A 23,695-nucleotide genomic window follows, 5' to 3' on the forward strand; every position below is an offset into this window, starting at 1 on the left:
TCACCACGACCCAGAATATATATATACTTTATGGGGTCTTAGAGCAATATTTCGATGTGTTACAAACGGAATGACAAAGTTAATATACCCCCATCCTATGGTGGAGGGTATAAAAAAAAAGAAAATCGAATGATCTAAGTCGACGTTTAGGAAACTTCAAATTCGATAGTTTTGAAAATCGACAATTAATGTTTGGCAAAATCAACAAAATCGACTTTTAAAGAAATAGTGAACTTTGAATTTAAGTCTTTTTATGGTTATTATAAGATAATGGGTACGGGTTATTCACACCTTGCATCTCTGTGGGGTATTATAATTAGTGCATATGTTTGCAACACCCGGAGTAAGATGAGTTAGATACATGATATCCTTGGCAATAATGCTCAAGGCCACCCTCTGAGCACGGTTATCACTTGAGTCGAAAATAGAGCGTAATTAAATTAATGTTTTTGCACGGAGTAGGATCAAAGAGTGGTCCTGAATAAATTAAAGACACTTCGTAGGGACCTTTCTGGTCTTAAATCTAGGATCAATAAAATTTAAATTAGGAACAGATCTCAATCATCGAATTTTCATATAAAGCTAGTTACATACAAATAAATGCCAGTTTTAAAAGCAAATTATAGAAGATAAATAGGTTTTCTTTTCAAAAAATGCAAAATCCTCAAAATAAATAATTCTTAGCCTATCTTCGAAGCGCTTTTATTTGAAATCGAAAGCTTTAAAATAGTAATTAATTTCAAGACGGTTTGTTTATATTAAAAATGTCTTTCTTTAAGGACAATTTTCTTAAAGAAAAATTTGTCTTATTTCAAACACCTATGACTTTAATGGAGGCTTGTAAATTGCCACGGTTTGTGTCTTAAATTTAATGAAAATTATTTTTGAACCAAAGATTATAAACTTTCATTTAATTATTGTTCTAAAATTATTCTAAAATGTTCACTGAAAAAAAAATATATTTACGTGATATTAAAAACTACGCAACCTAAATTTTAGGATGCGAAATTTACAAAATATTAAGAACAAATTTCTTTAAAATAATGAAATTTTAATTAAAATAAAGTTTGTAATCTTTGCTTCAAAATTTTTTTTCATTAAATTTAGAACACACATTTTCTAAATTTGTGTCCCTCCATTAAAGTCGCATGTCTTTGAACTAAGACTAATTTTCCTTAAAGTAAAGAAACACATTTTTGATTTAAAGAAATTGTCCTTAATTTAACTGAAATGTTTAAACTATAGATTTAAGATAAAAACCCTTTAAATATAGGCTAAGACTTATTTTGATGATTTAGCGTCTTTGGTTTAAACATTTTTTACTTTGAAGTATCCGTTATAATTTGGATTTTTAAACTGGCATTTCTTTGTTCATGAGTACCTCTATTAATAAACCGCGAATAGAGAATGAAAATTTGATAAATAAGATCTGTATCCTAATTTTAATATTATTGGTCCTAGCTTTAAAGCCAGATAGGTCGCTAAAAAATTTCTTTATTTTAAAGAAGCCGCATCTTTGGCTCGGAATCAATACCAAAATCCTTAAAGGAAGGTCAAAATCTTTGGATCCAAGTAAACTTTTTGTTGAGTGTAGGTTATATACATTTCCATATTAAGCCAATATTTTTCTGAGTGTGACTTTGTCGGCCTCTTGAAGGTCATAATTTGCAACAAATCTTACTTGATTCTAACATTTTATGATATTTCCCGTCTTTATTGCTTTTGAAGATTGTTGCCTTACATCTCAGCCGCTCTGTACTAGCATGATAATTTTGTAATATTTCCGGACAGATGACATCAAAAACCAATAAATCTCAAAAAAGCCATATTTTTACAGAAACGTGATCTACTTTCAATTTTAGTAAATTTCGAAATCAATTTCCAATTTATCTCATAAATTATAAAACGAACATTTTCTGATAAAACTAATAAATATTTGTGGGATTTTTGGATTACAATAAATTCAGTATACTTATATCAATACGCCCACATATTTTGGTTTGATTTTTTTTTTCTCCAAAAAGAAATGAAAACAAAGACAATTTTTTTCCCTCAGAGTATTTATATCACAAATTAACACCAACCAACTCACATGAAAATTAAACGGAAGATTTCTATTCACACCAAATGCTCTGCCTTTTTCATGCTGGACATATTAACAAGATCCAACCCCCAAATGATGTGGTTCATTTTTTTCTTAAGAAAGAAAAAACAATTTGGTGTTATTTTTGTAAAGTGTCCTCCTTCTTGTATTCCATGACCAGTGAATGGAGTGTGGCTAAGTGGCTATGGTGAAAATATTTAGCTTTTCTTATTATTTTTCTAAACACCATTGCATTGCATGCAGCAAAAGGGTCGACGACGCGTCTTATTTGTTTATTTTTATGTTTATGGCCCCGGAATGATCCACGAAGAACACAAGAAAAGAGAAAGAGTTCATCTTTAATGGCAATGGCTAGGGTGATGTTGATGTTGCTGTTGCTTTTACTGTCATCATTTATAGCTTTTGGCTTATGCAACTTAGTTCTTTAGATTGTTGGGATGACAAAGACCGCTGCTGGAGTGTCTTGCTGTCATTGTGGTTATATGGCCCCTTCTAACATCCATCCAGCCAGCTATGTTTCTTGCCCAAGATGCACTTGTATGCTTGTGTTTGTTTCTATTTTAAGAAGATTTTTATACGAAATTAGTGTAAATTTTCTTGGTAAGAAAAAATCTAAGGAAATACAAAAAAGCTTTTGCATCCTAAACAGCTGTATTTTTATATCTAAGAATATATAGTCTTGGTGGATTATGAATGAGAAGTCATTAGGAAAACTCTGTGACACTATTTCTTCTTGTTTTTCTTTTTGTCTTGTTAGACTCGTATGTGAATAATATAAAAAAAGTATAGTTTGTTGCTGCATTTTATATTACAATGATGCACATATTTCCATTTTCTTTGAGTTGGTGGTTTCTATGGATATACTACGCTATACGGAAATATGTTTCCCAGAATTAAAATAATTCCTTTACTTATAATAATGAACGCCACTATCTAAGCTCAACACTTAGAGGACACTTTAAGAAATTTTGAAAATTTTGAAACTTGTGCCTATTATATTTTAATATTAACCCTTCCATTACCGATTTAAACCTAATGTTCAAAACTTTACATTTTCTTCTGTTTTTATTTGTAGTAATAGCATGTGGAAAAAATTGTAATTCTGAAGACCCATCTCAATCTAACTGATTACGACTTTATGAGCTTGTTCTAAAAACTTAATTCTTCAATTTTGCCTTACGAAAATAAGCGCTATTTAGCCTATAATATCTGTCTCAGTGTTTTTGTATGAATGTTTATAATGCATTTTAGTGCCCAAAACTATGGAAAATATTTACAGCGTATTTAGATTATAACCTCTACACAGAAAAAAATGTAAACTGATTTATAGTTAAAATGAACTACATCTACAACGAAAAGTGAACTAAATTATATTTCCACAAAGCGTTGTTAAAACCAGGGCTGTGGAGTCGTAGTCGGAGTCTGAAGATTTTGCTGGAGTTGTAGTCGGAGTCGTCAAAATTTTGCTCGACTTCGACACCGGATAAACTAAAATTTTTAAAACACTTCACATTTTTGTAGCTAAACAAGTTTTTACGCAAATTAATTTCCATTCATTCGATCAATGTACGGTATGACTGTAAATGCACTGAAAAAACAGTGAACCCACTAGGAAGAAAACTTTTGGTTAATTTTGGAATTTTTTGAATATTTTTAGAAAATTTTAACTAAACAGTATTACAAACGCTGGCTTCACGCTGATATCACAAAAATAAGTAAATGATATTCGACAAATTCCAGAAAATTTATTGGACATAAATAATTTTTTTCATTTGATAAAGAAAATTTTGTAATTTGAAGGAAAAAAATGGAGTTCAAAATTGCAAGCATGTCTTTAGTGACATACGAAGTTCATGATGGACGCAATTGTAGTAAAATTTACAAATTTAAAGAAATAATGAACTATTTTACGAAATTAGTAAATCTTTATGCTTAATTTGTGTATAATTTTTTCACGTTTCTTAGTTAATTTAACTAACGTACGCAAAAAATTATTAGAGAAAAGGAAGCTTTCTCTAAACATAATAATTCCATGAACTAAAATAAAGTTAAATTGGCTTTTTTTTGAGTGTGAAAAGCAACTTCCAATTACGGAGATCATTTTATTTTTCATAGAATGTTAGGCTAGCAGATGCGCTAAATCGATCCATTTTAATGCCCACCACCATAACAATTTATTTGAAATATTTCAAACAATCGATTTTATTTTTTAAATTTTATTTTAAGACCATATACCTATATATATGTCGAATATTGAAAGGAAATTTTTTCAAAAATTTATTTCTATAGAACATTGTGTAAAAATTGTATTTCTCTAGAAAATTTTGTCAAAATTTTATTTCTATAGATAATTTTGTCAATTTTTTTTGCAAGAAAAAAATTTGTCAAAATTTTATTTCTATAAAAAATGTAGTCAAACTTTTATTTCTATAAAAAATTTTGTCAAAATTTTATTTCTATAGAAAATTTTTTCAACAATTTATTCCTAAGAAAATTTTGTCAAAATTTTATATCTATAAAAAATTTAGTTAAAATTTTATTTCTATAGAAAATTTTGTAAAAATTTTATTTCTATAGAAAATTTTTGTCAAAATTTTATTTCTATACAAAATGTTGTCAAAATTTTATTTCCAGAGAACATTTTGTCAAAATTGCATTTCTATTTTTTTGCTTAAAATAGGTTAAAAACAGAGTGAGATTTCATAAAATGGTACAAATCATTTAAATTTTGTCGAAAAAAATGCTAAATCCAATCTGAAAAAATTGTGAATTTTTGAAAATATTTGAGTTCAAACGTTTCGGACAAGCGTTAGAATCCATTAAAAATTATAAATAATTATTAAAATTATTTATTTGACAAAATCTCACACTTCCGGATCCAGAAAACAAAATTACATTACTTTTTTGGCGACGCTTTTTTTGCTGGGTACACAAAACTCAAATTTAACAGAGAATTGTAACTTAAAAGTATCCTTATTTGTATACTCCGCTTCTTTGGCTCGGAATCAATACCAAAAGTAAAGACAACGTCTTTGAAACCGGGCGTGCTTTTTTTCAGTGTACGCAAACAATTCTTGGAGTAAAGGAAACTTTCTGCAAACATAATAATTCCCTTAAATAAAATAAAGTTATGTTGGCCTTACTGAAAGAGAGGGTTCACTTTTATGATTACAAATGGATTTTCTGTATTTTTTGACTTTCTATTAACCCTTTAATGTACAACCGGAACCTTTTACACTCAAAAAAAGTTCACTTGGATCCAAAGATTTTGACCTTCCCATACTAATTTGGGAATTGATTCCGAGCCAAAGATGCGATTTCTTTAAAATAAATACATTTTTAGGGACCTATGTAGCATTAAAATTAGGATCAATAAAATTTAAATTTTATGGAATTTTCATTCTCGTTTTGCGATATATTTATAAAGCTATTCACGTACGAGCAAATGAAAGTTTAAAAATCTAAATTATACCAGATACTTCAAAGTAAAAAAAATTTAAACCAAAGCTACAAAATTCTCAAACTAAGTCTTATCCTATATTTGAAGCGTTTTTAATTAAAGCAATTTAATCAATACTTAAAATAAATTGAGGTGAATTAAGTTATATTGAATCAAATTAAATTGCATTAAAATACAATTAAGTAATTTGAAATAGAATTACGAACTGGACTATGATTTGATATACTATGGTTTTATTTTAGTTAGCTATTAAATTAAATTTACATAAGCTTAATAATATCGCAGATTTCAATTGCTTACCATATTAGCATCGAGTGAAATTTTAAATTTCTACATACCTGAAATGTAAGAAAACAAAATGTCGTTTAGTATTTATTATATTTGGTTTTCTATATAAGGATTGTTTATAAATTTACTTAATCATAAAATATGGGTTTAGATGCATTTGTAAGATTATGGACTATTTTTAATGCCCCGTATAAAACTCCATAGAAGTTGGGTGATGTTTCATTTTTATACCAACCACCATTGAATGGTGAAGGGGGTATAATAAGTTTGTCATTCCGTTTGTAACATATCGAAATATCGATTTCCGCCTATATAAAGTATATATATTCTTGATCAGGGAGAAATTCTAAGACGATATAACGATGTCCGTCTGTCTGTATGTCTGTCTGTCTGTTGTAATCACGCTACAGTCTTCAATAATGAAGCAATCGTGCTGAAATTTTGCACAAACTCGTCTTTTGTCTGCAGGCAGGTCAAGTTCGAAGATGGGCTATATCGGTCCAGGTTTTGATATAGTCCCCATATAAACCGACCTCCCGATTTGGGGTCTTGGGCTTATAGAAACCGTAGTTTTTATCCAATTTACCTGAAATTGAAAATCTAGAGGTATTTTAGGACCATAAAGTGGTGTGCCGAAAATGGTGAGTATCGGTCCATATTTTGGTATAGCCCCCATATAGACCGATTTCCCGATTTTACTTCTTGGGCTTCTAGAATCCGAAGTTTTTATCCAATTTGACTGAAATTGGAAATCTAGAGGTATTTTCGGGCCATAAAGAGGTGTGCCGAAAACGGTGAGTATCGGTCCATATTTTAGTATAGCCCCCATAAGAACGATCTCCCGATTAACTCCTTGGGTTTCTAGAAACCGTAGTTTTTATCTGATTTGCCTGAAATTTTAAATATTCTGGTATTTTAGGCTCACAAAAACGAGTATCGGATTAAGTTTTTATCGGTCCATTTGGTAATGCCTCCATATAGACCGACTTCACTTCTTGAGGGTGTAGAAGGCGCACTGATCATGAAAATTGCTTGAAACTCAATGTAAAATTTCCAGATTTTACTTCTCGGGTGAAAATATACAGATTTAAAATTTCAAATCAAGACGTTATTTTATAATTTTCTTGCACACTTGCAAGAGATGTTAATGATTCCTCTAAAACTCAAACAAAAATGGTTCTTACAAATCCAGAATCTATTATAGTCCTCATAGGTGAAATCTTTAAATTTATCTTCGGGGAGTGTCCTCAAGTCTTCAAGCCCTCCTGAAATTTCAAAGGAAAGCCTAATATTTGGTTCATGGTGGTGGGTATTTAAGATTCGGCCCGGCCGAACTTACTGCTGTATATACTTGTTTTTATTTTATTGTCCAAAAGTATAGTTTTTACAAAAATGTCGGTAATAACATCAAAGATAAATACAGTTTGGAGTCATTTTAGATTTGTTACAATTGACTACTGACAAAGTGGCTTTGCGGGATTTTAGTCCCCACTCGGCGAAGCGCTATTTTGGGATGATCGATACTTTGGTATTTTTCAGTGCCAATCTTACTCTTCAAGGTGCAAAAATTTAACCAATTGAGATCGGAAAATTTTTGTAGCCGCACAATGGCAATAATAGAAATAATGCGAGGGACCTGCTTTTTAAGCCATTCTTGTCGGATCTTTCCAGGACTTGAAGACTGTCTTTTGGACATTTTCTCGATAATAATCGGCATTTATTTTACACCACAATCGATGAGCGAGCCGAAACCTCGACCCGCATCATAACCATCAGCGGCGCTTGAATTCTTGTGGCTAATCGATGGAGTAAATTTTTTTTTGCATCGGTGTGCGTTGTTGTTTGGAAATTCAATGGCTTGAGTGCAGGCTCGTTGTTCAATGCGACGTTGATTTCGATCAAATCTGATCTTCACTTTTCGGATAATTTCTGGCGTTTTTTGTCCATTTTTTGGACGCGATACAACACGGCGAGTATCACGGTAACGAGTTCTGGGTGGCTCCAACTGTAGCACCTAATTGGGAAAAGGAGATCAAGTTTGACTAACCATTTGATTGCCTTAATTAAAAATAAATTGGAGTTTTGCACTCAAAATCAATTAAGTTGTGAATCTTATCAAGAAACAAATTATTCTTTTTTTAGGCAAATATTTTTTTATGCAAATTAATTCTGTGATTGATACTATCATTTTCGTGGTTGAAGCAGTTTCAATTGAAAATTTGATGATAATAATTACATTCGTAATTGAATTAGAAAAAAATATTTTTAGGAGTATCGTGGTTGTTATGTTCATATGATACAATCCAAAGTTAATTCTGCCGAATTAACTTCTGCGTGTAGCTTCACAAAGGGGTTCCCCCATCTATACAATCCAAAGTTTATTCTACCGATTTTTCTTTTTGAGGATATTCGGAAATGGGTGATATCCACATTTTGAATATGGGTTTTGAGCCTGGACACCTTTTTGCAGCAGAAATATGTTATTGTGTAGATTTAGAATAATGAGATTTACCGAATATGGTTTAAATTGGTCCATTATTTGATATATGTGCAATGTAGTTGCCATAGAGACTTAATCTCCAATTTTACTTCTTGGCAATCAAGAATATACAAAGTTTCTCAATAACGGATTATATTTTATATTTTAGTAACCGATTATATTTATATATAAACCTTTGCGAATCGATTTTCCCATTTAAATTTTTGAGCAGCGAACTGATCTATACACGGTTTCAATTTTATTGTAAACTTTCCATCTATAAATATCCTGCGTATGAGGCTACAATATAAAGCATTTTCAAGTGTATTTGCTATTGTTCTATCATCCTCATAAAAATCGATTTACCTTATTTTTTTCCTATAAAATATTTGTTTTATTTTTTGCTTTTTATTTTTAATAAATAATATAAAGACCATGTGGAAAAATGATTTAATTTGCTTAGTTCATGTGCAAAACAAACAATAAATATAAATAACAATTTACATGAGGAAGAATAGAGAAAATGAAACAACGAAAATGAAAACACTTGATATAAACATTACCATCATTAACGTCATCATTATCATAAAAATCTCTGGCGACTCTGGTGTTGAGATCCCAATGATTCTTCACCCACAAAATAATAAGTAGATGAAAAAACAGAAAAAAAACAAACAATACAAAGAGAACTTCTCATTCACTTTAATTATGCAAGGGTCGAATGGAGAAGGGGTGGTGGGAAACCAGATGAAACTATAATGAATTAAATACAGAAATTACAAAAAAAAATCATTTTACGATGTACAGTGGGGAATGGAGATTTTTGTATAGTACTGAAATTTTTCTTTATTGATTTTTCAAACTCCTAGAGCTCGGTTTATGTTATGGTGTAGGTCATAGATTATTGGTATGTTTGAGGCTTTTTTCTTTCTTTCCAATTTTTTTTTGTCTTCTAAATTGTAAGGTAATCCATATGGAGTCTAACTTAGATAAAAACAAGTATATATGGCCGTAAGTTCGGCCAGACCGATGCTTATGTACCCTCCACCATGGATTGCGTAGAAACTTCTTCTAAACACTGCCATCCACAATCGAATTACTTAAGTTGCGGTAGCGCTTGCCGTTGGCAAGGTATCCTAAAACCTCCTAACACCGTCTTCTAAATTGTATGTAAATCCATATGTGGTATATATTAAATCAAAAAAGATCGATTAAATATGTATATAATTCAGTTTGACATAATTTTCTATAGAAATAAAATTTTGAGAAAATTTTCTATAGAAATAACATTTTAACAAAATTTTCTATAGAAATAAAATATTCACAAAATTTTCTAGGGAAATAAAATTTTGACAAAATTGCCTATAGAAATTAAACTTTAACAAAATTTTCTATAGAAATAAAATTCTAACAAATTTTTCTATAGAAATAAAATGTTGACAAAATTTTCTATAGAAATAAAGTTATGACAAAATTTTCTATAGAAATACAATTTTTACAAAAATTTTCTATAGAAATAAAATTTTAACAAAATTTTCTATAGAAATAAAATTTTGGTAGATCATTTTTGGCACGAGTGATTATGAACCGATATGGACAAATTTTTGTGTGATTGGAGATCGGCTATAGGCCGATATGGACCAATTTCGGTATGGTTGTTAGCGGCCATATACTAACACCACGTTCCAAATTTGAACCGGATCGAATGAATTTTGCTCCTCCAAGAGGCTCGGGAGGTCAAATCTGGAGAACGGTTTATATGGGTGCTATATATAATTATGGACCGATATGGACCAATTCTGGCACGGTTGTTAGAGATCATATACTAACACCATATTCCAAATTTCAACTGGATTGGATGAAATTTGTTTCTCTTAGAGACTCCGCAAGCCAAATATGGGGATCGGTTTATATGGGGGCTATATATAATTATGAACCGATATGCACCAATTTTCCGTGATTGCTAGAGGACATATACTAACATCACATACCAAGTATCAACCGGATTGAATGAAAAAGGCAACTCTCCCAAGCAGATCGGTTCTACTTGTATGCTTCTCGAAGCTAAATTTAAAGTTTCTACGTATGGAAATACATCGTATTTGGGATTAGGTTAGGTTGGGTTAAAGTGGCAGCCCGACATATGGTCAGGCTCACTTAGAAAATTCAGACCATTGTGATACCACATTAACTAGAAGTACCTATTACATATGGGATCTTCTAGCTTTAACCGCTGAACCTACTCGATTATTTGCCTTGGGATTAATAAGTACCCTTTTCGACGTTTAGAGGAATCTTATACTTCTCGTCTAGGCGCGCAAGAAAATCCGATGAAAGACCGCCCTTCATATGACTTGAAATTTCTATACATTTTTACTCTAATGATAAAAATTGGAATTTCTAGAAGGCCAAGAAGTTAAATCGGGAGATCGGTCTATATGGGGGTTATACCATATTCGGCACACCTATTAGTGAACCCATAAAACCTATAGATTTCCAATTTAAATCAAATGGAATTGCAAGTGCGATAAAAGGCCAAGAAGTCAAATAGGGAGATCAGTCTAAATAGGGTTTATATAAAAAAATGGACGGATTCCCACAGTATTCGGCACACCTGATTGTGGACATAAAATACCTCTATATTTCCCACTTCCGACAAATCGGATAAAATGTACGGCGTCTGGAGACTCAAGACCCCAAAACGGGGGGCGGTTTATACGGGGACTAAATCAAAACATGTGTCGCCATACACCTATTTGTGACCCTAAAATAGCGCTATGTTTCAATCTTTGGTAAATCGGATAAAAACTAGGGTTTCTAGGTCAAGAAGTCAAATCGGGAGATAGGTCTATATGGGGGCTATACCAAAAACGTGAACAATATTCGGCACACCTATTTTTGGTCTTAAAATACCTCTAGATTTCCAATTTCAGGCAGCCGTAGTTGGCTTCTAGAATCCCAAGACCCTAAATCGGAAAATCGGTTTATATGGAGGCTATATCAAAAACCGATAAAGCCCATTTTCGAATTTGTTCTGCCTGCAGACGAAACACGAGTCTGTGCCAAAGATATAGCCATTATTGAAGGCTGTAGCATGCACACCAAAAAAATATTTTTTGTCTTCAATCACGAAATAAATTGATCCAATTAATTAATCCAATTACAAAATTAATTGATACAACCCATTTTTGTGATTGATTTTTGTTACAATTAAAAAATTTGTTGATAAAATTAAAATTTTAATTGAATAATTTTTAAAACTCAATTAAAATTTTGTTTGGAAACATTTTCTTGATATATTTCTGTGTGATTACAACATACAGACATATAGACATGGTTATATCGTTTTAGAATCTCTCCATGCGCAAAAATATATCTACTACATATAGTCAGAAATCGATATTTCAATGTATTACCCCCATCACCAATCTATGTGGGTATAAAAATGTGGTGGGTATAAAATGGTCAGAGGATCCCAGCATGCGCTTCAATTGATGATTGTGAAAAAATCATGAACGGCGTTCACGTTATAAAACGATCCGTTCATGAAAGTGAATCAACACACATAGGATGTCAAACGGAGAACAGATGGTGTCATTCTGACAACGATGGACTGATTTGTCAAAACAACAACTTGCGTTCATAATCTGAAAATGCAATGGTTACGAATTTATAAAAGAAACAAGGCCTGGCCGTAAGCTCGGCCAGGCTGAATCTTATGTACCCTCCACCATGGATTGCGTAGAAACTTCTACGAAACACTGTCATCCACAATCAAATTAATTGGGTTGTGGTACCTTAAAACTTCTTAACATCGTTTTCTAAATTGTGAGTTAGTCTATACGTGGTATATATTAGACAAAAAAGGTATGTATAGGTAAGTCTACTGTTGAACTCTGTTCCCCAACTTTTTTGTTTATTATTAATATAATAATATTTTGAATATCTACATTATTGAATATTTTGAATTTAACGTAAATAATTGAATTGCCAATACCTAATATGAATTATTGTTATCGATACTTGAATTCAACCTTTATGCGATAACCCTAAAGCTTTTACTCAAAATGAATTTAATTGTTGTAAATTCTAAATCACAATGTCTGACTGACACTTCGTTTGTTATAAAACTTCACTTGTGCTTCGTCATTGCCCTTGGTAAGCTGCCGTCATCCTGAATAAAGCCACATTTTTGAAATTTTAAACTTAAACTTTGCCTTTTGCTTTCTTCTCTTTTCGTTACAAAAAATCTTTACATTTCCGAGAGTTAATCTTTATCTACAGTCCACTAAAGGAAACATCTCACGGATTTGTACATGGTCCTTCAAACCGTCAAGGAACTGGGAAGAATCTTGGATTACGTCCACTGTATTGGAAAAGCGTTTGCATTTAACTTGGGATTACGTCCTCCGCTCTTTACATCGCAGACTTGCCTATCCATTTATTTCATATTATCAAAATCATTATGGACAAAAGGTACGTGAAATTTATTATATTGTGAACGTTTGAGAATATCAGTTTTTGGCTTATGATTTAGTGGCAACGCAACGGTAGAAGAACTTTGTGATCTGAATAATTACTTTTTACATTACTTATGGTTCTTATCTCGAAACTTGAACCAAAAAGCACATAGTCAGAAATTCTTGTAACAAGTGATCGATGTTAATTGTAACACAGATTGTTGTTACAGAATGCAAATTTGAACTCTGTTAAAGTCTTTGCAAAAGAAGCAAAGCTGTTTAACATTAACCACTGTAAATTGTAAAAAGTTTGCTTTACGAGCAACACTAACATAAATACTCTTACATACTTACCTTTAACAGCCACTTACCCACGGTTTATGTTTACGACATTCGTGGCTACTTACCTTCAACATATTTAACATTCATACCAGAAATATTTGCAGCATTTACAATTGTGTATATAGTTTACGAACCTGCAACATTTGTTTGCAACATTTTAAAATACTTACCTTTGATATGCAACCCTAACATACTTACCTATTGTGCTATCCACACTCAACCACAGAATGCGTTAACAGCCATACTCAACAAAACATCCACCTTCACCATTAGAAGTCATATGTAATCTCAGTCGCTCTCCGATATAATTATCAACATTCATCTGTTTGTCCGCTGACAAACATTGAATTAGCATACATACGGCTATACATACAATATCATATGCTTTGTTACATACTCTACGCACATATAAAAAGCTAATTCTCTTAAGTTACCACTTGCAAAAATTCTCTCGAAAGCTGACTGCGCAACTAAAGTAAATACGACAGAATATTAACATTACTCTCTTATTTTGATGCACATTGCACACGCCAACAATCAATACGTCATATGATTTGTTTGTTCTCTGAATCATAGTTGCCACATACTTACCAACTTTGGGCATATCTATTTCTATTGAGGCATAGTATATTTATTTCTTTTTATGCGATAATTGCGAATAAAAAACATTCAATGTTTAAAAAATTTTAATTCAAAAATTTAACTTTGCATTAATTTAAAAATTGTTGGTAAACGAAATTATTATAAATTCAAAGTTAATATCGTACCCATATTGCAATCCCGAATTCATACTACAAATCAAAAATTGTGGTAATCGATAGGGCATCTCTGCCTTCGTCTTAAGAAATAGAGAGAGAGTTAGAGTGTCAAAGCCGGCAAAGTGTCATTTGGATTAAGATTTCATTGCGTTAACATCTAATTTGGGAGCTGTAAATAAATAAGCTGTAAATAATAAAAATAAAAAAAGAAAAAAGTATGCGCAGAAAGCTGAATGATTGACTGTTGAAGTGAGTTGGAAAAGCTGAAAAAATTTGGAAACAAAGAGCTGCAAATAATAAAAAATAAAAAAGAGGACAAATATGTGCAGAAAGCTGAAAGATTGAATGTTGAAGTGAGTCGGAAAATCTGAAAGAAAAATTTGGAAGCAAAGAAAATTGAATGCAAAATTATTGAGAGATTGGCTTGCTAATTTGGAATATTGTTGAGCGAATTACCTGGTGGTGTGGATGAATTGTCTGTGGAGTTGGATGCTGGTTGAGGATTTTGTGGTGTGTTCCCTAACGGTTCTGTGCTGGCACGTGAGGAAAATATTGCTAATATCAATACGTACATTGGCATGTATATGGTGAGTGTATGTTGGTATGTTTATACATATGCAGGGTTGCCTTCGATACCAGAAATCGCAAAAAGCGCTTAAATGAAAAACTCAAATATTGTGAGTTTTTTTGAGACCATAATATTCTTTGATACCAATATTCAATGTAATTACCATTATCAAATGTTTTTATATTTTGGAACTATTAAATTTGAAGATTGAAAAAGAAAGTTTTCAATAATTATTTACTTGATATTACATTGAATTATACACGAAAAAAAAAAAATAAACATTATATGAAAAATTATACGAAAAATTATATGCAAATTATACCATTTTTACACTGAATTTTACACTGAAACAAATGTTTCAAATGAAATGTATATAGAAAACATACCATTTTATGATATACTGGAAAATATATGTACGAAACCTATTAGTAATCTGACTTTCGATATATAGAGATTGGAGGAAAGATAATAAATTTCCCTGGGCTCTGGGAAAATTACAGAAGATAATTGGAAACAAATTTATACTTACCCATGAATCGTCATATTCACTTCAGAAAATCGCCATACTTACCTTCAAGGAAAAATAACACTTGCCTTTGAAATTTAAGACACTGGAAAAAATACTTACCTACATTAAAAGAAAAAGTGAACTCTGCAGTTCACTAAAGCCATGGAGTTTGGAGAAAGTTTTCTTTACTCTAATAATTTCTCGTTTAATTAACTAAAAGACGTGAAGAGATTATACAAAAATTAAGCATTATTGGATTCGTAATTCTCACAAAATAGTTCGTTATTTATTTAAATTTGTAATTTTTATTACAAACAAGGTTATCGTGAACTTCGTATGTCACTAAAGACATCCTTGCAATTTGCAATTCTCAAATTTTTTCATTCAAATTACAAAATTTTCTTCGAAAAGTGAAAAGTACTTAATTATGTCTAACAAGTATTTTTGAATTTGTCGAAAAATATATACTTAATTTGTGATATTGGCATGTTGCCAGCGTTTAATACTGTTTAGTTGAAATTTTCTGAAAATATTCAGATTAACCGAAAGTGTTCACTGTTTGTCAGTGTGTAAAAGAAATAGATGCTTATAATACAGAATACATACATATGAAAGAAAAATTTTGCATATCCCAATTGAAACTGGCCTGGAGATTGTTATTCGTAAAACCTCATACACGTTACGCTTTCAAAATCCACTTTAATTAGACTTTAACTGTCATTTGTCTTATAAGAAAAGGATTTCAAATCTATTTTTAGTAGATTTCGAGCCTAATGTGAATGGGCTATAATTTAAAAATAAAAATTGGATGTGTTTGATTTGGTTTGTGGTTTTACACGAAAGGAAGATTAAACTGTTTTCGGGAAAGATAAACTACCTTGTGAGAAAATTGAATAAAACCATTTGTTGACATTTCTTTAATTTAAGGAGAGTTAACTTAGCAAATAGTTTAAAGGCAAACTTTTTCTACACTGATCGAAAAAGATACCCGTTTACAAGGAATTTGTCTTTATACTAATGATTTGGTATTGATTTCAAGCCAAAGAGGCAGAGAGTTGGAATAAGGATACTTTGAGCCAGAGGTCTTCTTAAATTTGAGTTTTGTGTACTTGGATTTTGGAAACAAATTTTATCTTATTCGTTTTCCAGCTGTTAAAAGTTTGGCATTACGACATATTTTTCATGATTTATTGCAACACTGTATTACACTGTGAATGATTTGATATATTCTATTCAACACTCACAGTTTTCTGGATATTAGATATTGGAAAAATTACTTATGAAATTATTCACTATTGGATTTTATACCGATTTCTTTTTGTCTTATTTGAAATTGCTCTTGTGGAGTTTAAACTTATGCATGAATTTATTTTAGTTATCTGAAATGAAGTATTACTTTTCCTATATGGGAATTGACTTTGCTTGTGAAACTTTGATTGTTTGCTGAATTTTGATTTAAGTTTACTTATATTACTTTACTGGAATTTGTATTAATATATTGCTCTCGTGGAGTGGAAAGTTTTAAAAGTACAATTACTCTGTCTTACCTCAGTCTAACCTTTTTAGAGGTAAACAACGAGTAAATTTCTTGTCATCTAAATCTGGTTTTGGATTATAAAACGCGGTTTTTTCAGTCAGGTGGCACGTCTTTGGAATTGAGTCTGCTCATTCATATTACATAGTGACTTTGAGACTTGGAACTTTGTTTTTTTTTTCTTCATTGTTGAAAAAATACAGAAACTCAATTATTTGTTTACGATTTGTAATGGCTTCACAAAAGTTCATATTTTTTTCGGACCAAGTCGTCACTTATTGCGCCAACTTCAGTGCTATTGATACTTCTGAGCACAGACTTTCAAGTTTGCAAGTTGATCTTGAAGACTTAGAACGGCGTTGGCAGACTCTCACTCAGGTATACGAGACAGAGATGGTTACTGATAGCGCTAAGGCGGAGAAAGAGTCAATACACGCGAAGTTTAATGAGTCTATAAGGGCTTATAAGAAATGCAAAGCTGATATGTTGGACTTGATTGAAATAGAAAAAAGAGCGATGGAGCGATCTGCGCGTCCTCAAGAAATACTTGGAACAACATCGCAGGAGGTGACTGGGTATTCTTTGAAAGTCCCTCCATGCGATACTGAAATGTTTGGTGGTGGATATGACAAATGGCCCAGTTTTCGAGACATGTTCTCAGCCATTTATGTCAATCACCCAAAATTGTCTCCGGCACAAAAATTATTTCACTTAAGGGCAAAAACTCGTGGGGAGGCTAATCAGATTGTAAAACAATTCGCGTTAACTGATGACAACTTTCACTTAGCTTGGGAATCCCTACGTCAACGTTACGAAAATAAGCGCATACTTATTAATCATCAGCTCAGGAAAATTTTTGAAACTGAGCGCGTGACTTCGGAAAAAGGAAAAGCTTTACGAAACTTGCAGTACACTATGAACAATTGTCTTTCTATATTGAAATCTTACAATATATCGGTCATGTCGTGGGATCCATTCCTAGTTTTCTGGGTTTCGTCAAAACTTCCGGATGAAACTTTGACAGCTTGGGAAAATTCGTTAAGCGATCATAAGGAAATGCCATCTTGGGAGCAATTGGACGAATTTATTTCAAAAAGACTAAATATGTTGGAATCTATTTCTGACATGAGGAAACCTTCAAGTAATACAAATGTGACTCAGAAAACTCAGACTTATCACACGAAAACTGATTCCAAAGTCCGATCTTGTAAAGCTTGCAAACTTAATCATTCTTTGAGAGCCTGTCTTAAATTCAAAACTTGGTCTCTTGCACAAAGGCGAAAGTTCGTCAGGGACAACAAAGTATGCATAAATTGTTTGTGTTACGGCCACACTGCGCAAAATTGTCAAAGCGAAAATGTTTGTCAGAAATGTCACCAGAAACATCATACACTTTTACATCCAGATTCTGTTCAAGAGCTACAAAGTAGTCCGCCACCTGAAGTCACGACATTTCATACGGAGACTGCATATGATAATCAACCTTCGACATCAGCTGCTGCTTATGGAAATACAGTTTCACATGTGCAATCTAACTTTACTTGTTCTGCAGATTCTACTATTTTGCCAACGGCGTTAATCTATTTAGAACACTTAGGAACTAATCTAACAATACGGGCTTTTATTGATCAAGGATCCCAAGAATCTTTTATTTCAAGCAGACTTGTAAAGCGATACCTAATACCGACCAAGAAGTCATTTACTACCATTTCAGGATTAGGGGGTACTCTTCTTGAGAATTCTTCGAAACTTTGTCATTTGATTTTAAAATCTCGAAAATCTGATTTCAAAATTCGTACAACTGCGTTAGTTATTTCAAATATGAATCACTTAATGCCCTCTTACCCAACCCAGATCTCTAACTGGTCAGATTTGGAAAATATTGACTTAGCTGATCCCTACTTTTACAAACCCGCGCAAATAGACATGTTATTAGGTAGCGACATTCTTCCATTCATCTTGAAATCGGGTGTGCGAAGAAATATATCTGGAAGTCTTCTTGCACAAGAAACTGAATTTGGTTGGATTTTGAGTGGCCCTCCAAAAACTAGATCTACTCAAGTGTTTGCGAATTTTGTGACTTGTACTGATTCACTTAATAATGAAATTAGAAAATTTTGGGAACTTGAAGAAGTTCCAACTTCAAAAAATTTGTCTGAAACTGACATGTGGTGTGAAGATTTTTATCGAAAAACTACTGTTCGCCAATCTGACGGGAGATATCAAGTTAGATTACCCTTTCGTCAGGATCTACCCAAAGACTTAGCTCTAGGACCGTCAAGACGAGCTGCCCTCGGTCAATATCTTCATATGGAAAAGAACTTGAAAAAATCGCCTCAACTTGCTGCAGAATACACTGCTGTTTTATCTGAATATTTAACACTTGACCACATGGAGATAACGTCTTCCTCAGAAATCTGTCGTGACTCTGCATATTTTTCCTTTTATCTTCCTCATCACGCAGTCGTAAAACCTGAAAGGTCATCTACAAAAGTACGTGTGGTATTTAACGCCTCGAAGAAAACTTCGACGGGAGTCGCATTGAATGATATTCTGCATACTGGACCGATACTACAAAATGAACTGATGAATGTTGTACTACGCTGGCGTTTCTTCCGATACGTGTTTAATGGCGATATTCAGAAAATGTATCGCCAAATTTATGTTCATCAGGATGATAGACAATATCAGCGCATTTTATTCCGGGAAAATTCGACCGAAGGGATCAAAGACTTTTGCTTGAAGACTGTTACTTTTGGAGTAAACTGTGCTCCATACTTGGCTATTCGCACACTTTTACAACTAGCCGAAGAAGAAAAAACTACTCATCCCAAAGCTTCACATATTTTACGAAACCAAACATATGTTGACGATATTCTTTCTGGGGGACATTCATTAACTGAGACCAAGGCTTACTTGTTAGAACTTATAGATTTACTTAATTCTGCTGGGTTTCCACTCAAAAAGCTTACGGCTAATCACCCACATATTCTTCGCAATGTGCCCCCGGAAGATCTTCTAAATGAAGATTTCTTGAAACTTGAAGATACCAGCGAAACAAAAACATTAGGCATTCGGTGGAATGCCATGTCAGATTCTTTTTTCTATGTCGTTTCAAATATTGCTCTTCCTACCTCACCGATGACAAAAAGGAAAATATTATCTATTGTGGCAAAGATATTCGATCCCGCTGGTTGGTTGGCGCCGATTATAGTTGTAGCAAAGATGCTTTTACAACAACTTTGGCTTGATGGAACTGATTGGGATGAGGAAGTCAAGCCTCACTCTTTTCAAAAATGGAATTCTTTCATTTCCAATTTTTCTGACATTGAGTATATCCGAATACCTCGTTGGATTTATTATGCACCCGACAGGCGTATTCAAATTCACGGATTTTGCGATGCTTCCGAAAAAGCATACTGCGCATGTATATATATCCGCATTGTATCACCTGAGAACTGTATAACATCAAACTTACTTGTTTCAAAAACTAAGGTGGCACCTTTGAAAACAGTGAGCTTACCCAGGTTAGAATTGTGCGGCGCGGCACTACTGTCTAGACTTTTGAAATCAGTATCCCAAAATCTGACTTTTCCTGTTACCGGTGTTTATCTTTGGTGCGACTCAACTATTACTTTGGCTTGGTTAGATAAACCCCCTTTCCATTGGAAAACTTTTGTCGCAAATAAGATTTCAGAAATTTTGGATAATGTGGGAAATGTAACTTGGCGATATGTTCCAACTACTGAAAACCCAGCCGATATTGGAACGCGAGGCTGTACTGCGGCAGAACTGAAAAATAATCATCTCTGGTGGCATGGACCAAAGTGGTTGGTACAACACTCAGAATGTTGGCCAAAATCTAAAACATTTCAAGAGCCAGAACTTGAGCGCAAAACTCTTAACTTCCAAATTGAAACACATATGGAAGACGTACTTGAAAGATTCTCTTCCTTCAGCCGAGCTCTACGAGTTGTATGTTTCATGTACAGATTTATAAGGAAATGTCAAAAGCGGAATTCTGACTCATTTGGGGAACAACTTATTACTTCAGCGGAAATTAGAACGGTCAAATTTCAATTAATTAGGCTGGCGCAACTTAAATTTTTTCCTACGGAATATCATGCATTGAAGAACAATCAACCAATATCTTCTAAGAGCAAACTTCTAACTCTGAACCCTTTTTTAGATGAACGAGACTTACTTAGAGTAAATGGTCGTTTAGCGAATTCGGATCTTCCATACAACGAGAAGTATCCGATCATTCTGCCTGAACATTCTCACTTTTTTAAATTGCTTTTAACTTTTACCCACAAAATTCTTTTACATGCCGAACATCAAAGTATGTTACGGGCAATACGAGCTGAATTCTATGTGATACGTTTAAAGAACTCTGTCCGATCTTGTATTCGAAATTGCCGTACTTGCACCATATATAAACAGCGCATTCGAAATCAGATAATGGCTGCATTGCCTGAAGAGCGTTGTACTTTCTCACTGCCCTTTACCAACACGGGTTTGGATTTTGCCGGCCCATTCGATTTGAAAACTTCGAAATTACGAAACGCGAAACTTCATAAAGGTTATGCCGCTGTTTTCATTTGTTTATCAACTCGAGCTGTGCATCTGGAGGCGTGCTCCGAGTTGACTACTGAAGCTTTCTTAGCCACATTTGATCGATTTGTAGGGAGACGTGGTTTACCTAATAAAGTATTCTCTGATAATGGGACCAACTTTGTTGGTGCCAGCAAAGCACTCTCTCGAGAATATCGAAACTTTATACAATCTTCTGAGAAAGGTCTAGTTGACAAATTCAATATTCACGGGTTCACTTGGCACTTTATTCCACCACATGCACCACACATGGGTGGACTGTGGGAAGCTGCTGTCAAAAGCATGAAATCCCACCTTCGAAAAGCCGCAGGCAATATTAAATTTACTTATGAAGAATTCTCTACTTTACTAGTTCGAATAGAAAGTGTACTGAATTCTAGGCCCTTATCTCCTATAAGTGAGGACCCTTCGGAAATTACTGCTTTGACACCTGGACATTTTCTTAGAGGTTCCGCATTGATTGCTGCACCGGAGCAATATACTGATAACTTGACTTTAATAAATCGATGGCAAAGATTGAAAACGATCCAGTTTAATTTCGCAAAGAGATGGAAGAACGAGTACATCTCCAACTTGCAGAAAAGATATAAATGGAAGACAGAACAGCAAAATCTTAAGGAAGACGACTTAGTTATTATTAAAGACGATAACTTGCCGCCGACTGAATGGAGTTTAGGACGTGTTATTAAGGTATTTCGCGGTCCTGACTCAAAGGTGCGCGTTGCTGAGATTAGGACACAATCTGGTACGCTTTTGCGTCCAATAGTTAAACTGTGTATTCTACCCGTTGCCAACTAAATTTCATAATCTTTATTCTCAAGTTCACAAGTTAATAAATTTACGTTACAGTACCACATTTAGTCAGCCGAAATGCCGTATCTGCCACAACCGTCATACATTGAAAGACTGCCCGGAATTCCAACGAATGGACGTCCATGCAAGAAGGAAACATATGAAAGAACATCGGTTTTGTTTTAAATGCCTCTGTGCTTCCCACACACGCGAATGGTGCAGATCCAGAAAAACTTGCGTGGTATGCAATTACAACCACCACACAATGCTCCATGTCGATGATCACATGAGAAGGAAAGGACGACGAGATAACCAACCACACCATGAGAGCGCCAGAAAAAACCATCGGAAATCCCCTCATACGCTAAACAGAAGTTCTCCACCGCTTGTACGTGAAAGACTGAGCCAAAGACCAAAGAGACACATCTTCCTGCCAACCGCTCTAGCCCGAGTTTTGACACCAAACGGTCCCATAAAAGCACGGTTAATGTTAAACTCAGCTGGTCTACAAACATTGGTTCTGAAGTCACTGGTACAGCGTCTTCATCTACGTACAACCAGAAAAAACAACACCGAATTCTGCACACTGAATTTGCAGTCTTACTACGATCCAACCGTAAAAATTCAAATAACTGGCATAGTGAAGAACCAATTTAACATGGCACTACCGGAAGCGACGTCCGATAAGAAACTTCAGTCCGTCTACAACCATCTGCCTAACTTGGCAGATCCACATTTTTTTAAACCAACTGACATAGAACTTGTAGTTGGAAACGATCAGTTGTCAAAGATCTTGTTGGCTGGCCTCATTCAAACATCGTCCTCAATGCCCATCGCCCAAAGTTCTGTGTTTGGATGGATAATATCTGGAGCCTGTTCTTACTGAATTGCATTGCTGCAAGGGGGGCGGCATGTTGAACTCTGTTCCCCAACTTTTTTGTTTATTATTAATATAATAATATTTTGAATATCTACATTATTGAATATTTTGAATTTAACGTAAATAATTGAATTGCCAATACCTAATATGAATTATTGTTATCGATACTTGAATTCAACCTTTATGCGATAACCCTAAAGCTTTTACTCAAAATGAATTTAATTGTTGTAAATTCTAAATCACAATGTCTGACTGACACTTCGTTTGTTATAAAACTTCACTTGTGCTTCGTCATTGCCCTTGGTAAGCTGCCGTCATCCTGAATAAAGCCATACTTTTGAAATTTTAAACTTAAACTTTGCCTTTTGCTTTCTTCTCTTTTCGTTACAAAAAATCTTTACATTTCCGAGAGTTAATCTTTATCTACAGTCCACTAAAGGAAACATCTCACGGATTTGTACATCTACAAATAATTACGAATCGATATGGACTTTTTGCACCAGAATTGGAATATGGGAGTCGCTTATATGGGGGCTATATACAATTATGAACTTGATATGGACCAATTTTTGTGTGATTGGAAATCGATTTATCTGAGGGATATACATAACTATAGACCGATATGGACCTAGTTAGGCATGGTTGTAAACGACCATATACTAGCACAATGTACCAAATTTCAACTCACTCGGAGCTCCTCCAAGAGGCTCCAAAACCAAATCTCGGGATCGGTTTATATGGGGCTATATATGATTATGGACTGATATGCACCACTTTTGGCATGGTTGTTACATATCATATACGATCACCACGTACCAAATTTCAAGCAGAACGGATGAATTTTGCTTCTCCAAAAGGCACCGGATGTCACATCTGGGGATCGGTTTATATGGGAGCTATATATAATT

General features: G+C 33.5%; 2 protein-coding genes across 3 annotated transcripts in view; one reads left to right on the top strand and one right to left on the bottom strand.

Moving 5' to 3' along the window:
* Positions 1-23,695, bottom strand: part of LOC142222132 (uncharacterized) — a 287,542-nt gene that overhangs the window by 179,791 nt on the left and 84,056 nt on the right. The gene's annotated exons all lie outside the window — the stretch shown is intronic.
* LOC142222131 (uncharacterized) lies at positions 12,233-23,143 on the top strand. Its single transcript, XM_075292097.1, has 2 exons — positions 12,233-12,807; positions 21,965-23,143. Exons 1-2 carry the CDS (start codon positions 12,797-12,799, stop codon positions 22,791-22,793), a joined length of 840 nt encoding a protein of 279 aa, XP_075148212.1. The 5' UTR covers positions 12,233-12,796; the 3' UTR covers positions 22,794-23,143.

The sequence above is a fragment of the Haematobia irritans genome, chromosome 1 (genome assembly GCF_050003625.1).
Source record: "Haematobia irritans isolate KBUSLIRL chromosome 1, ASM5000362v1, whole genome shotgun sequence".
Lineage (NCBI taxonomy): Eukaryota > Metazoa > Arthropoda > Insecta > Diptera > Muscidae > Haematobia > Haematobia irritans.